The 16,507-nt window shown below is 39.7% G+C and overlaps 1 protein-coding gene across 1 annotated transcript in view; it reads right to left on the bottom strand.

Annotated features, from left to right (window-relative positions):
* Positions 1-16,507, bottom strand: part of RND3 (Rho family GTPase 3) — a 19,865-nt gene continuing 3,358 nt past the window's right edge. The window contains exons 3-5 of the mRNA XM_007078538.3: positions 6,815-6,924; positions 3,476-3,610; positions 1-2,033 (exon numbers count right to left, since the gene is read on the bottom strand). Coding sequence (XP_007078600.1) covers positions 1,782-2,033; positions 3,476-3,610; positions 6,815-6,924 — 497 coding nt within the window. The 3' untranslated portion in view covers positions 1-1,781. The remainder of the gene's footprint in view (positions 2,034-3,475; positions 3,611-6,814; positions 6,925-16,507) is intronic.

Consider the following 16,507-nt stretch of genomic DNA (forward strand, 5'->3'; position numbering starts at 1 on the left):
CATGGTTACTTTTTTATTTGAAAGAAAAACAAAAGTATGTTTTAATAAATACTGCGGAAACATTGACCAAACAAACATACAAAGTGACTTCAACATTTAAAAAAATGCAACGCAAGTTCTGCTTTATAACAGTTATAACTTATTTTCTTTTTACAATATTTAAATACAGAAAGCACTTGCCAGCTATTTTGTAATACTGCCCAAAGCATAACGCTGCATCAATCAAAGCATATTATGTTGGTAAAACGTCTGTATTTCGTGGGAAATGACTGGAATGGTATTTTCTTGCAGAGACAAAACAAAGTGCTTGTAAGACAAAGGACTGAATGTTGTAATTACCTTAATCTCCTCTTCTGCTACAATTTAATGGGAGCACAGCTTCAACACTTCAAAAATGAAGCTTTATCACTGGAAAGAAAGCTCGTTTTCAACAAGCGCCAACAATAAACAGGTCAGATCTGGTTTTTCCTCTGAAAGAAGTTCTAAAAGGAACTGGTCAAAAAATATCTGTAAACTATTTTAAATGCTGATTATTTTACGGAACAACAGCAATCAAGTATTGAACACCGGCCTTGGCTGAATCTGGTTAAGTGAGGAATCTGGGTAAGCAATCGCTCTATGGAATTGCCCTAGTGTAGTGTCAGGACTGACATCACACTTTTCTTCTAAGGATTCTCTAAAGCTTAGGTAAGAAGGTCCTTCTCTTAGAGATGTTCTTTTAAAGAAAGTGAAATAAACCAAGAGATATCAGATGCTGTCAACTTTGGAGCTTCATCCCAAAATAATAGGCCTTTTGCTTTGTACTTTTGGTAACTTAATTCCAGACAGCTTTACTCACAAACTGTGCTTTCTGTTACTATTCCTTCATTATCTCTTCAGGTGAAAACAGTACCTACATTTTAGATACTTTCCCCCCTTGGATCATTTTATGACGTCAAACCAAGACACCTCTCATTTGACTTTGCACTTTCATCAATGATGGCAAAAGAAATCACACACCCTCTTTTCTAAACAGCGCACAAAAATATTACATTGAGCAATTTACCACTTTTCAATGACAATCACAATGATGAACAGAACCATCAGACTGCATAAAAACGGACACCTTTTTTCTATTTGATCTATTTGATCTTTGTAGTGCTGGTCTGCATATCTTGCAAGACTCCAAAAGCCTTTCTTTAGAACCATCTCGCTCAGCTATCTTCAGGAAGGCAAGATTTCAAAGCCTTACAAACTTTTCCTCTGGATATCCCATGGGTCCTGATACAATTTCCATTTTAATGATGAGCTAGGAGGAAATTAGATCACATCCTCTAGAAAACTAAACGCTAAGGTCACAGTGCCAGTTCCCCAGTGAGGACGGTATATTAATATATACTTTTTGTAAAGGAGATTAAAACATTTAAAAATTAAATCAAAGTAGAGATCCATGAAGAGATTGTAACAAAGAAAACAAAAACGCAAGCACCATTCAGAACGTGATTCTTCTTCTTGGAGGTCCTCTCGTTCCTCTTTATCTACTTCTAGCCCATTTGAATCTCTCTTTTTTGGCATATTTTTCAAGTCACACTTCAACACTCTTCAACGTATTCACTGAACTGCCTGTTCTACATGCCGAACCTAAGGACAGGATTCCAAAAAGATGAGCATCTTTCCAAACACCTCCTAAGCCTCCAGAATACGTGACTTTGGCTGTGCGCTTCATTCAGACTTCACCTTTCTGTTTTGTTGTTTGTGTTTTTTACACTAGACTTCCTTGTCCTCATTAAAGAGACAGAGATTCACATCACAGTGCAACTCTTCGCTTTGTCTTTTCGTAAGTCCGTAGCAACTGCAGAGAGTTCTGGTCTGCTGGGCATGTGTGAGATCCGCTTTGTGGCCCTCTGTGATTTGTTCCGCTTAACGTTTTTATTTGTCTTGTTTACACATGCCAAGGTGGCAACGTGAAAAATGTCTCTGACACTATTTTCTGACTGTAAAGCTGAGCATTCAATGTAAGTGGCTGCTCCAATCTGTTTGGCCATATTTGCCCCCTGAGAAGCAAAAGAATGGATTGCAATCAGCAATAAGTCCTTGGGAAAGTTATAAAGTGTCTTCCTAATACCACAGAATAATAATGCATTGCAAAACATTTCAAATATGTGAGCTGTGTTTTCCAAGTGTTGCTGCAAAAAAAACCCTCCAGTTTTTAAAATGCATTCTTTTGTAATAAATTATAACGTATTATTTCATAAATATTTGCAGTCAAGACTCGGTCTTAAAATGTTCAGTTATCATCACTCAGTAGACAGTGCTTGACTTCCCAGAGGTGTGAAAGCCTGATTTTTCTTGAGTCTAAATGGTGCTCAAAACTAGTCAATAGGCTGCATAAAAAACAAGGGTAAGGGGTGGAATTTAGAATCAAATTTGAAATGTATGTGATTATGTCTCAGGGCCAAAATAAACTGAGGAAATGAATAACACTGTTATGAGACCTATAACTTTGGGAAACACAAAATACAGAATTTCTAAACATGGACCGGACAGACAACCAGGGAACACAGTAATAAGCATGTGTGCATCAAAATGACTTCTTTAAGTAACTAGATTTTTATTAATTGCACGTGTAAGACAAACAAGACTACGGTATTTAAAATGATGAACACTAAGGAAAATTCTAGCTATTTCAACATGAACTCTCTTTAGAATCTGGTTGTTAAGTTTTCAGAGAATGAGGTTCTGAAACAAATTCTTTCTAGATACTTGGGGGAGATGCCCACAGAAATGATGAATCTCTAAAAGACAGTTTTATGCAGTGTTCTACTTTACTGGCAATGTCCTTCTTAAGTATTTTATTGTTTTGCTGAGTGTAAAGTAAGATGACCTCTCTCACAGAGTATTACTGATTTGACCACATTTTCTCTTAGATCCATCTAACTTTAAACCCAGGAAGAGCTGCAGAGATATACAAAGGGTAGAATATGATCCACTGTTTATATACTCAGTAACCAAATATCATGTGATTACCCTACTGAATGACAGAGCATTTCTCATTTTAAAAGATGTTTTCCAAACTCATCTTATTGATGCACACACATATCCTTATCTAATCCTCATAAAGTAAACTACTAAACAAATATTGGAACGCTTTTTGAGAGGGTCCAGCATCAAGGTACCATCAAAATCTCAGCTGAACCCTGCCCCAGATCACTTTGCGGTCTTCACAGTCTGAGCTATCAGCTGTCATGAGGGGCTTAGATGCTCGCTGTAGGAGGCATGAGGACAAAGAACGCCAGCTCTTTCCTCTGTGTTTTCAGATGGTCCATCCGGACACATGGGACTCAGAACACACCTTACTCAAGGGTTTTTAACCTGGAGCTGACTACTGGTGGAGCCTTTAGAAAAGCAGCTACTTTTTCCTTTATTTATAATGAGTGATGTTCCACTTTCATCATCCTTTTTGAAATCCACATTTATACACTGACAACATACATACCTGATCATATGACACTGGTGTCTGTCTGTGATTCGAGAGCTCTACTAATGTACTAACATCTGTCCGAAGGTCAGATTTGCAGCCAACCAGCAGCATTTTGGTGTTGGGGCAAAACTCCTGGATTTCACCTTTCCACTGAGGGTGTGGGAAGAGAGAAGTAAGATGAAAAATTAGCATAGTGCCGGCATCTATATATCAGCAAACAATTCCTCCACTGGCGGACGTCGGAAATGGAGACTCAAAAAGAACATTTGAAAGAAAATGTCACTTCAGATGAAGAAGCAAACTTGCCTGTATCTTTCGAGTAGATTATTAAGTTTTACTACTTTTTAAAGTGGATTCATTAAGGAACACTTATGTATGTTATTATCTCTTCTCCCTCTCTGTGACTCACTACCTATCCCTAAGCAAGAAACTTGTTGGGTGATGTCAGAAGGTAGCTCCAATAATTTCTTAATTATTGGGGTATCTCTGAAGGATAAAAGTGCCTTAGGAATAATTATATATTCTAACACATGACTGTATCCTCAGATACGTTGAGCTGGTACTTCCCAGCCTGGAAGGTTGAGAACAAGGCAGAGCCAACACAAGCACAGGTATGCATGCACAAATCCCACCAAGAAAGGCTGAACAGCCACCATGTGCCAACATTTCCAGTGAGATTTCAGGGACTGGAGACAGTGTTAATAAACAGAATGGCCTGCCTTTAAGGAACTTCCATTCAAGTGACTGAATCAACACAGATCATGAAGTTTACAAAGGCCCACCTCTAGGCTATCGGGAAGGCCTCTGGTCCTATAGCTGATATGCCCTTGAGTTAGTTTTAAATTGCATAAGTTGTTTCATATTTCAATTTAGTCCAATTTGGCTAGCTGTTTTCGTGACCTGACAAGACTTATTAGAGCCTCCAGAAATGCCTAGGAGGGAATTCCAGTTGTCCTCTTAAAGAGTGAACAGCTGACTTTGTGTGGTTTCATTTCCTCAAGCTTCAGATGAGCATCATGATGGGAGACAGGGATTCAGAGTGTTCCCAGGAGAGCTCTGGCTCCTGGGGATGGGGGAATGGAAAGCCAAGATCAGGAACCAGGCTGGCTCTCCCAGCCCACACACACAAGTACACATTAAGTGATCTACTAAGTACTGTGGTCGTTACAAAGATGATTAAGACATAGCTGTGGGGGTGCCTGGGTGGCTCAGTCGGTTAAGCATCCGACTTCGGCTTAGGTCACTATCTCACGGTTCATGGGTTTGAGGCCTGAGTCGGGCTCTGTGCTGACAGCTCAGAGCCTGGAGCCTGCTTCAGATTCTGTGTCTCCCTCTCTCTCTGCTCCTCCTCCACGCACGCCCTGCCTCCCTCTCTCTCTCTCTCTCTTTCACACACAAACACAAATAAATAAACATTAAAAAGAAAGAAAGAAAGAAAGAAAGAAAGAAAGAAAGAAAGAAAGAAAGAAAGAAAGACATAGCTGTGGAATCCACCCAAGAGCAGGGTTGACAAAGTCATGTATATAATACTAGATAAGAGGGATATCCTGCCAGAGTCATTTAAAAGACCACTAAAGGGGACATCTCCAGATCTAGAGGTGTACTTTGGGCAGACAAAAAGGTACAAACATGCTTTCCACAAGAGCCTAATTTTTCTACCAAATCCCTCCTTCTCTCCTCCCTTCCTTCCAAAGTTATTTAGAAGCATCTACCATTTGCTAGATGACACTGGAGTTCGAACTGCAAGATGAATTGAAAAAGAAAAAAAGATCTATCCTGCTTTATGACACTCTAAACTCTTTGATATTCGAGGACTTAAAGACTCAACTAATCAAGACAAACCACTGCACGGGTTATCACGAGCCTTAAACTTCACACAAATGTAAAACACATTCATTAATATCTCTAAGGCCAAAGTCACTATTCATTAGGTCTTAGAAGACAAAAGCAAAATAAAATAAGAGCAAGGCTTTTGATCATAAATTATGCACAACCTGATACTACATCAAGTAAAACCTCCAGTAAATAAGCAATCTCTTTGATCTACAGACAAGCAGTAGACATGTCGTTATGTTGCTCTTCAGCGGTGTAATGACTTTGGTTTCCTTCTGCATGTCTAGCAATTGTTTACAAGCACTGAAGATAGGAAAGGTGCATTTCTGCCTGAATCTGACAAACATTAGCATTATTTGTGTTAGATAACACATTACTCAAAATTGAAAGGAGTAAAAAGAGCCTTTGATCTTTCAAGAAATTCTTATTTCATTGAGCTAACTAACTGTGTTTGTCATGTTTGGTAAAGAGACCGAGGTGAGGGGGGGAATAAATCACCTTCAAATCCTCATTTCATAATGACATCCAAGATGAGCAGTCAAACATAATAGGGGAATGTAAACTAATAAAAACACACAAAATACAAACACATTACCTTGCTCTCAACCACGGCCTTTGTCGTAGCCTTAGTGCATGGAGAAGAGGCAGGTGATCTACAGAAGGCTCTGACTCTGAAACCTCCCAGCACTCAGACCAGGACTGAGAAAACAGAGAGTGGCAAATACACGCTCATCCATGGACAAGCGTACGCCTTCTGTGACCAGCCAGGGGCTTAGTCCTAGGTTGGTGGCAGCCCAGACACACTCCTCTCCCCCACTGGCCTCCCTAGGACTTACGATCCATCCTACAACAGGCTCCCTTCCTCCTGACCTCCCCCTGGTTCCAGCCCGAGCTTGCTCAGGTCCCTTCTCCACCTACAGAACCTATGAACCTCCAGAAACCAAATGTGTTCTTTATAGCATGTTTAAAACTACTGTTTTTATCACTCTCTGATATCTATCTGATCACTCTTCACCTTATCTAATGTCTGAAAACACACCTCCACTCCTCCTTTAACAGTACTATTTCTAATAAATAACATCATAACCAAAGCACAGCTTCTTCACCAAAACAGCTATTATTACATTTATTTCAATATATGAACTGAGGTCAAATGTAAACCTGTAAACTAAGGCACAATCTATAGGAGAAATGAAGGATGGAAAAAGAAACACATGCTTGAGAGTAATCGAATATTAATATTTTTGGCTGCACCATTTTTGCCCAAAGGGTAAAGACAGAAGCTCTTTAAAGGGCACGTACTTTCTAAAAATGAAAGAAAATTTTAAGCAGGTTCATGGTCAAAACTTTGACATATGTGTGTAGAAACGCTGCTGTAGTATGAGAGTGTTGTTTACAGCATTTTAATTACAAAATATACAGCAAAGTATTAACTGGAGTGTTTGAGCTCCCCCAGCCAACCCCCGTCTCTGTTTTACAGATGGGCCAGCACCGAACTGTGCCATTGTCTCCAGCACTTGCCTTTTTTAGCACACTGTCCAGAGTCTCTGGTCTACTGATGTCAAAGCAAATCAGCACGGCATCTGAATCTGGGTAAGAGAGAGGCCGAACGTTGTCATAGTAAGGAGAACCTGAGAAGAAACAAAGAAACACACATTTTCAGATAAAAATCCTATTTATTTGTCATCTACTAACTCTACCCTTTTGAGTTAAACCCCCTGAATATCACATGGCTCTATTCCCACCTTCTCAAATTCTTAGAGAAGAATGCAAACAAGCAACAGCCCAGTGGTAGTATATTCATTTCTACCAGAAGATAAGGCGGCCTCATTGGCATCTGTCTTAAATTCAAGGGGAGGAGCAAGGACTTTAGGCTGAAATCTGTATGGTGCAGGGTCCCCGAAGGCACCTGGGTGAAGTGTAGAGTAGAAGCATGAGGAGTCAGGTGGCCTGGGGTGCAAATCTACCTCCATCACTGAAGGAGGGGGGCAAGGCACATTTAGGGCTCTGTGTCTCTGATTCTTCATCCTAAAATGAAGATGACAACAATACCTACACCTGGGATTAAATGAACCCAGGCAATGACTGGGATTTAGTAAGGGACTGATAAGTCTCAACTATGGTTATGGTTGTATTGTTGCTATTACAAGCTGAGTGGTAGCAAGCACCGTAAATGGAGCTACTTCTTGGGAAAGAGACAAGACCTCAAGATCTCTCTGGTAATCGGATGGGATGAGTGGGGGAGGGAGGGAAGGGCCAGCTCCGAAAGGAGAACTGCAGTAAACACAGAGTCACCCTATCTCAGTTACACGTTTGGATGAGCCACTGATTTGTGCGCTTGCTTACTTGAACTTATCCCCAAACCCTATGTGGACTCTCTTTCTGTTACAACCGAAGAATGTAATAAATGCCATATTGGCCATGTCACTTTTCTACACAGTTCCATCTCTGAGAGTGACACTGAGGCATGATGCAGGGGTCTCGGCCTGAGTTAAATCCAGGGCACCCAAAAGATTCAAGTTGCCAGCCAATTAATTTAACCACAGAAATGTCTCATTGTTTAGAAGAATTTCTATTTCTTTTAGAATCCCAAAGGATGAGCAATTACATGAAGTCAATTATTGTACAATGGTGTGACTATAAAATTAAATACAGCTTGCCAATGTTATTTATTTTTTAAAATCATTTTCAGTATACTACCATTTTACAAGCATAGCATGAAAAATCATTTTACATATATAGGTATTTGACTCCAGAGGAGAAGAAGAAAATCTAAGCTACCAAAGTTTTTTTGAAACCCAATTTCATTTTGACATCACTCTCCGTTTCTAGCAGAAAAACATGACATATTGTCCCCTGATAAATCAAAATCTCGGTAGTCAAAGTCAGGAGGAGAGAAAGACTATAAAGAAGCTTTTAAAATAATCTTTTACAATTCTATCAAAACAACATTCTTCAGGAGGCTGCTCTTGAGACCTAGAAGTTACTGTGGTTAGGGTGCATCTGGCATTCACTATGCAACCCCAGGAACTCTGTGGCCTTTTCAACAGCTGCTTTCGGGATGGACAGTGACAACTCCAGGACAGCTGTGTCTACAAGCAACCAAGTAGGGAACGTTCTAGGAACCAAGAAGAAATCTAAACCAGAATTTTTCACAAGCTGCAGTAGCTCCCTACACACATCTGGAATCAGGACTCTGGTGTTACAGAGACTGACAACTGAAAGGCATTTTTCAAAAGCTTAAAGGGTTTCGAGTTAAAAAATATCAAGTCCTTTTAAAGGCATACTGGATATTAAGGCATACTGGAACGGCACTGTCTCTGAAAATGAGTTGTGACTGCTTTTGCAGCCACTAGAAGAAATTTAATGTCAAGAGAATAATTCACAAACAACTCACTAATTTAAACATTTTTGAGAGGCATCAGAAATGAGATGGCTTATCACTGTTTCTAGGTATAATGGTTATTTCTGTATTTGTTTTGTGAAGTTCAATCTCAACCTCTCTCATTTCTGTGTTCAAAGTTAGACTTTGACTCAGCTTCTTCTGTAAATAAAGTTAGGAAATCTTTTTCAAAGTGCACAGTCAGAAAATTCCAGATTACAGAGTGGTATACAAATACCAGACACATACACAAAGACTTCCTCTGCTCTTCCAAGTTAGTAAGATATGACATGACCCCAAATTCATAGAGTATAGCTGTCTGACAATTCTGATGGCCAGGACCCTAACAGGGCCTCAGAGATCTTTCTTGGAAATCACTCACATTACAAAAGACAACTATCTCACTGTGGCTACTTTCCAGCCTCAATCAGGCCAACTGGAATTGGATGAAAGGCATATCCAGGTGCCTTCAGAACATGACCTATGTCTGGATGAGAGTATTCTATGTAACAGAGAGTATACTGATCTCCCTGTACTAAGAGTTCTCTGTGTTAACAATGGGAAGACCCAAAGACCATCTTTCCCAAATACAAACTTTAGGAAAGACAACCGGAGAATTACAAAGGTGCTAAAATAGAGTAACATCGGGACTACCAGTAAATTCCAGAGGAATGATTTCAGCATTTAGGTCACCGCAGAGAATACTCCTTCCTCCGGTTGTGTCCTGGGTTCGCCTCCCCCACCCATTTTTATGGACACAAGGAGGATCTGGCTTTGTCTTCAGCCCTCAGTCAAGGCTGGAGATTCTTGCTCACTACTTTCTTTCTTTCTTTTTTTTTTTTTAATGTTTTTATTTATTTCTGAGACAGAGAGACAGAGCATGAGCAGGGTAAGGGCAGAGAGAGAGGGAGACACAGAATCCAAAGCAGGCTCCAGGCTCTGAGCTGTGAGCACAGAGCCTGCCGCGGGGCTCGAACTCACGGACTGTGAGATCATGACCTGAGCTGAGCTCGGACGCTCAACCAACTGAGCCACCCAGGAGCCCCAGTCTTGCTCACTACTTTCAAGTGAGCTGCCTTCTGTGCTCAGTGGGTATGCCCATATATCTGCAAAATATAGACAGTGGCCAGGCCTGAAAATGAAACAGTGTGCAACTGAAACCAAATTCTTATGGAGGTTTGTTTCCTCTTTTGTTTTTATTTGGTTTAGTATTTTGAATGAAAATACATTTGTGTGTAAAGGTTTTCATGGGAAGTAAAGCTCCTTGCTGGATGAAATAGAAGGGTGATTTTAAAGAGCTTTAACAAGACCCAATTAGGAACGACACTTTGATCCTGTTTTACTACTTTTGCTAATGAACGGTACTTTTAGATCAACAAGTGTCCAAAGGTGGTAATAAAACTGATCCTCACATTTAGTACTTAGAGGTGTAATTTGTCCAACCACGAACTACAAGAGTGATTTGGCATTAAAAATAGAAAGTCCATTTCTTCATTAAATTTTTGCTAGGGTAAGGTTAGAACTTTTTTTGGATAGAAAAACCTGTCTCTATTGTTTTGTAGTAAAGAAAAAAAAAAAAGACAAAAGACAACACAGGATTATAAGAGAATTGTTCTACCGGGAAAAATCTAGCAATTCATCAGCGAAGCAGGACCTTCAGTTAAAAAAAAAAAAAAATCCTGTGTGATTTGACAGTGTTCACTCTGTGTTTAAGCACTTTGAATTCTTCCCTATCTATAAAGCCCATGCTACTACACAAAGGAAGTGAGAAAAGCAAAGCTGGAGAGTCAGGGTGTAATCACTGGCATCCGGGGATAACTCTCCAGCCAAGGAGAAATGAAGAGGAATTCCAGGAATGCCCCTGTGAAGTGACAAGCAACATGGAAAGGCAGAAGTGACAGGAAAGTGAGGAGCAGAAAGCAAGCCGATGAAATGGACAGTATCTGCCTCGTACTCCTATATCCCTCCAGAAAAGTCTTAAAACATTCTGCTAGCCAAACGGCAAAAAAAAAAAAAAAAAAAAAAAAAAAAAAACCAGCAAAAAACAAAACAAAACAAAAACAAACAAACAAGCAAAGTCTATAGATTTAAAAGATGCACGTGAAAAGCTTCCAGGGTAAGCGTAGGACTGAACATGGCACACAGAAGAGCGCCAATCATTATGTAGTCAAGTACTGAACTAGACCCACCCTACATGGTAGGTACTGAGGTTCATATGGTAGGTGCTCCAGTATCCAGGAATGTTCCCAGGCCTAATTCAGTTAGTCTAAGCTTTGCTTGTCAACTCGTTCTCAGCATGTGAAATGGTCTCCACGTATATGGGAATTTCTACATGCTGCATGTCTCTTACACTACATGAAACTCTTAAGCACACAGCACCATTCCAAAGTCCTTTCTAATCACCTATCAGAACACCAAAAGGAAAACTCCAGGAAACTCTATATTGTAAAGAAACAACCATGCCACATGTGTAAAATGTGCCCACTCCCCCCCCCCCCAGCCCCCCCACCCCCCATCCCATATAGTCAGAGGGCTTTGCTCTGGGTAAACTGGAATAAGTGCACGTTTGGGGTTCTCTTGAGTTCAAGTTTGGCAAACATCAGCAAAGTTCCAAAAACGTTTTTGAAACTTCAGGTCTAACCATCTTTGTCTTCAGGATCATTAATTCTGGGTGACAGCAATACTTCCAGCCCAAGAATAGTCACCAAATGCCTCACCCAGAAACTAATTCTGCAGACACATACCTGCTTGCTTAAGTCATCCTTGCACAAAGATAGAATACACCATATATGCACATACTTAAATGTATATGTCAGAAGATTCATGCCCAAAAGGGAGGCTTTATGGAACCTTTTGCAAAACCAGTTCAAACGCTGAGGCTTTACAGGAGCTTGAGAACTGCAAACCCTTCTAGTTGAATATTTCATAATTGAAATACTCTTTTCCTTGAACCTGAAGTTGAAAAGCTTCCCCTTCCCCAAAAAAGAAATCCCTACCAAGAACAGTAAAATTTGGAATGTTGTATAATTTTGGCAGAGAAAACATATTAACTTTTGGTAGTTTTAGTGACTAGCAAGAGAACATCTGTACCAGAAAGCAGCTACCATGCGAGCCTCTATGATCTGCCCAATTATTACCAGATTCCATTTCCTCATGCCGTCTCTACTCAGAGTGAAAGCTTCAAGTCAGCAATAATCTCAAGAATGTGAATCAAGTCTGGGCAGAACTTTCGTGTCTGGCTCAGTACAAGACTCTGTTGAATTCATTTTCCCAAGGAGTCTGAAGGATAAGCGCCATGCCTGTAAAAATGCAGCAAACATTCCCAGAGAGGCTATTTCCTTTATTTCTTTATAGGTTCAGATTAACAGGAATTATGAACAGATTTTATGAAAATGTGAGGGCATTTCTGTGTTGCTACAAAAATGCAATCTATGTTCTCAATTTCTGGGGACAATGCAGTTACATAGTTAGAGAAGAGGTCAAAGAAGTAGAAATGATTGCTATTTTTGAGCTTTACATAAAGCTTTAGCTTAAACTTTAAACTCCTAATCTTATTGAGATACTTAAAAAATAGAAGAATGAAAATACTTTATGTAAAGTAGAACCATGGGAGGTCACAGAACTTGAGGGATAAGGGTAGACAGGCATTTTAAAAATTACATTATCATTCTGTAACAGATTGAAGATTTTGTGTTTTATATTATACGTAAGTGTGTGATTCCTTGGAGGAGAGGCCCATGAGCAAGTCCACCTTGCCACATGCTATGTCATCAGGCTCATTTTTCAAAACCAATGTATACAACACCTGCTAAAACTTCTGAGGCAGCTTACCCTCCATCCATGTCAATGAAATTTCTGTTTTGTCATGGGTGTCTCTGAGTAAAGTTGCCAATATATAGTAACTGAGAAGATGTTTAAAGGGCATCAGGGGCACCTGGGGCACCTGGGTGGCTCAGTCTGTTAAGTGTCAGACTCTTGATTTAGGCTTGGGTCATGATCTCACAGTTAGTGAGATCAAGCCCCATGTTGGTTTCTGTGCTGACAGCGCAGAGCCTGCTTGGGATTCTCTCTTTTCCTCTCTATCTCTGCCCCTCCCCTGCTCATGCCTGTGCATGCATGCTCTCTCTTTCAATGAATAAACATTTTTAAAAAACAAATAAAAATATAAAGGGCATCAGAAAATGGCTAAGGTACTACCAGTTCAGCAGGCATAGCCACCAGCTCTCCAATGAGCTAATTGGAGAAACTACTGGTCCTTGGTGTCATATCTACATGCAGGAACTGGATTAATGAGGAAATATCTGGCTATTTCAGGTGGCATCAGAATAACCAAACTGGATATCTCACCGAAATGTGCAACGTAGCAAGAAACAAGATTGGGGGAGGGGGGGGGAACACACCAGACTAAATGAGATTTAAAAATAGGTCTAGAGATAGATAAGGACTTAGAAAGAGAATTTATACCCCTTTTTTTAAAATACATGGTGGACAAATCTCCAAATGTAGTTTTATATACTGCTTATTGGAAATCACCGTACAAATTCAGAGCTCTCTGTTTTGCCTTAATCCACATCTCTTACAGAGTTTCAGTGTGAAAACTGCATTGAGCCTGGTTTTGAAACACTAAGCTAGTAGGGATCATTACCACCTTATGATCTAACTGGTTTTCTGCAATTTGTCCCTTGATATTCACATCACAAGTCCTCGTGCTTCTTTGGCTTCTTTGTAAATTCTCTCTCTCCCTTTCTCTCACAAGGTCAAGTTAAGTGAGAATTCTTCAACTTTCAGAATCTTGTTTTCACTGATAGCCCTTAAGTGTAGGCATGTTTCCAAGTGGGAGGGATGTTAAAGACTTCTTAAGAATTGAGTCAACTTCTAGAGATAAGGATGGAATTGTGGTGGGCTTCAGTGAGAATGAGTGAGAATGAGTCAGGGGGCTTGGGCTGGCCCCTTGGCCCTCAATTACTCTTTGGATCTTTTTGCTGGGAGGTGAATCTAGCTTTCAAACCTTTAGATTCACCCTCCTATAAACAAGGACTGCAGTACCAAGGAGGAGGCCATTACTACCTTGCGGGCAGGAACTGCTTTGCAATATACCCTCCCTTGCTCCCACAGCCTCTACCAGAATTCCTGCACACAGAATACCCTAAAAAGCATTTACTGGTTTTATAATCATTTCTGTAAGTCTTGTCTTGCTATGTTAATTTACATGTCAAATCACAAGAAAAGGGACAAATGAACTATTTATTTTGAAGCTGCTTTTCTGAGCTAAATACATACTAATCCCGAACATTGCTGCAACACTTCTTTCTCTGTAAAGCAGTATTTCAGTACAGTGCTTGCCACAAAGACCATTTTTCAAATGTGATGTATAAGGTACAAATACAATATGCATTGACTTGTGTTTGTAGAGGAGTATGTCCTCAAAGTCAGGCCAGGAGTAATTAAGATTTCTCTTTCTTCCTTTGTCCTATAAGTCTAAAAATTAAAGAAAACTATATTTTCTGTTACTCTGCTAAAAACTAATACAGGAAGTGCTAACTTTAGCACTCATGGACTAAAAGCAGCTTGCATCATGACAAGATTCAAAACAGTGTTCATGAGGCAATGGCACAGTTATTGTAGAGGAATTTTAGCAGCTGAATTTGTAAGTAATAATATGCCTTAAATAAAGTGGACATTAACGTGCATTGGTTAAAAGCTGGCATGAACGATTATTACTCCCTAAATTGCGTGTGCTGAAATTACACTGCAATCAAATCACTTAGGAAAAGATATGGTGATCCTCAAATGGCTGAGTTTCCATTATTAGGAGGCATTTGGCTTCATGCTACAAACTGCCTCCGTGTTTGGCAAATGTGGCACATTCTGATATTAGAACATTCACATTCAAGATATTAGAACTACTTTGGTCTCACTTACCACTTCAAAATGTTGAAACCATTACCGAGTGTTTTGCAGAAACTCAATGAGTGAATTTGAGAATCATTCAGAGCATTTCTGCAACTATTAACACAAATACTCATCTTATCAATGAAAAGGGAATTTTTCTCATTAAAATCAATTAAGGATGGACCGGCATCCAAAGACTACCTTTAAAAATCCCCCCTTTTAGAGAATTTATGGTGGCATTATTTAAAAGGTTTTGTTTCCTGGCCGGCGGGAGGGGGGGGGGTGGCTGGAATAACTTCAAGCAGCTGGCAAATTGCCATTTGTGGTTGCTCTAATTGGGGTGTGCACTGAGGGTGGGAGGGGGAAAGTGTTTCCTACCTGAGGAGGATCCAAAGGATGTATCAGCACTAGTGATGCCTGACAACGGAAATACACTGCAACCAGGTGGAACAGTGGACTTGAGTTCAAGAACCTGACAAAATTAGCTCAACATAGGTTGAATATTAGCTACACTAGGCAGGGAGAGCTTCGTTTTCCCCACTCCCTGCCCTACCAGGGTTCTATGACTCTTAGGAGCAAGACTGTATAATAATACTGCATCTCTAAGGCTTAACAGAAAGCCTATTCGTGGTAGGTAAGGAAAGGAAGAAAGAAGGAAGGGATGGAGGGAGGGAGAGGGACAGAAAGAGACAGAGAGAGAGGTGGTGAGGGAATGGAAAGAACTGTCAAGTTACTGTGCCTCAAAAAGTGGGAAAGAATTCTCTTCTCTTGGTGCAAAGAGGTCCCACATATTCTAATTCCATTTGATGTTCTTTCCTCTACCCAAATTGGCACTTTTGCCTATGCATAATTCCATGACTGCTAGGTGGGGGAAGGAGACCCCTTATGAGAAGCTGTCCAAGTACAGAAGTCAGCAAAGAGAACTGCTTTCTACGTAACAGAAGTTAGGTATACCTCATTTTTCCTATTAATCTTTAACTTTCACAAAGTTCCAGAAGGGGGGAAAAATCTGGCATTTAGGACTTTAGAGTCTTGGGCTTGAATGTTCTCTCCAGAGTTAAACTGATTGATAGCAGTTGGAAAAAATAAATGTATCAGAATGCATCAGGCATATGCAATTATTTTCACAACCTGAACTAAACAAATGTCCTAGTGGGCAAAGAAAATGTCAAGTATTTGTCAAAAAATAATCCTGTTTGGAAATTTGTCACAAAAACCTTGAGATGAAGTAGAAAAATGTTCGGAATTTGATATGATGAGCCGCTGATGAAGTGGCTCTTGTTAGATGCCTTTCGCTCGTGAATGATAAACCATTTTAGGTGAAAATAATCTATTTCGTAGAATTTAACCAGTACTTGGTGGCTATGCTTAGTTAATATTTCACTTCACATCGACATAATAGGATTCTAAATAATACCCTTGTCCCTTTTTTTTCCATTTGTATAAATCTAAATTTCAACTAAGATTTCATTACTGGCTAATTCTGCAGTGTGATGTTTTCTTAATCACGGTTTTTTTCAAACCTTTATGTTTGAGTTAAACATGCATAGTTTTTGTTACGTTAAATAAAAATAAAAGTGATTATTTTATTACAGACTTCATTTCAGGTGATTATCTTTAATCTGATGAAAGGCAGTGTTTATAAAGTTGCCATTCTTTGCGCACAGGTAATTCAGTGGTAATGAACGTCAGGGAATCTTATCTCCTTGGAAACTATGCATACAATTATTCATTTGTTCATTTAACAGATTTTCCTGGGTGACTACTGTGTGCAAGGCGTGCTACATGTGTAGCATCATCATAGGGTGTACAAACTATTGAGTTTGGATTAAATATTTGAGGATATCTGAAGTGTTATTTATCTGCACACGTGAAGCATAGCCTCAACTATAAACTGACCACATTTTGTTTGTTTTCTAGCATTTGAAAAAACAATGTGC

Source organism: Panthera tigris, chromosome C1, assembly GCF_018350195.1.
Source record: "Panthera tigris isolate Pti1 chromosome C1, P.tigris_Pti1_mat1.1, whole genome shotgun sequence".
Classification (NCBI taxonomy): domain Eukaryota; kingdom Metazoa; phylum Chordata; class Mammalia; order Carnivora; family Felidae; genus Panthera; species Panthera tigris.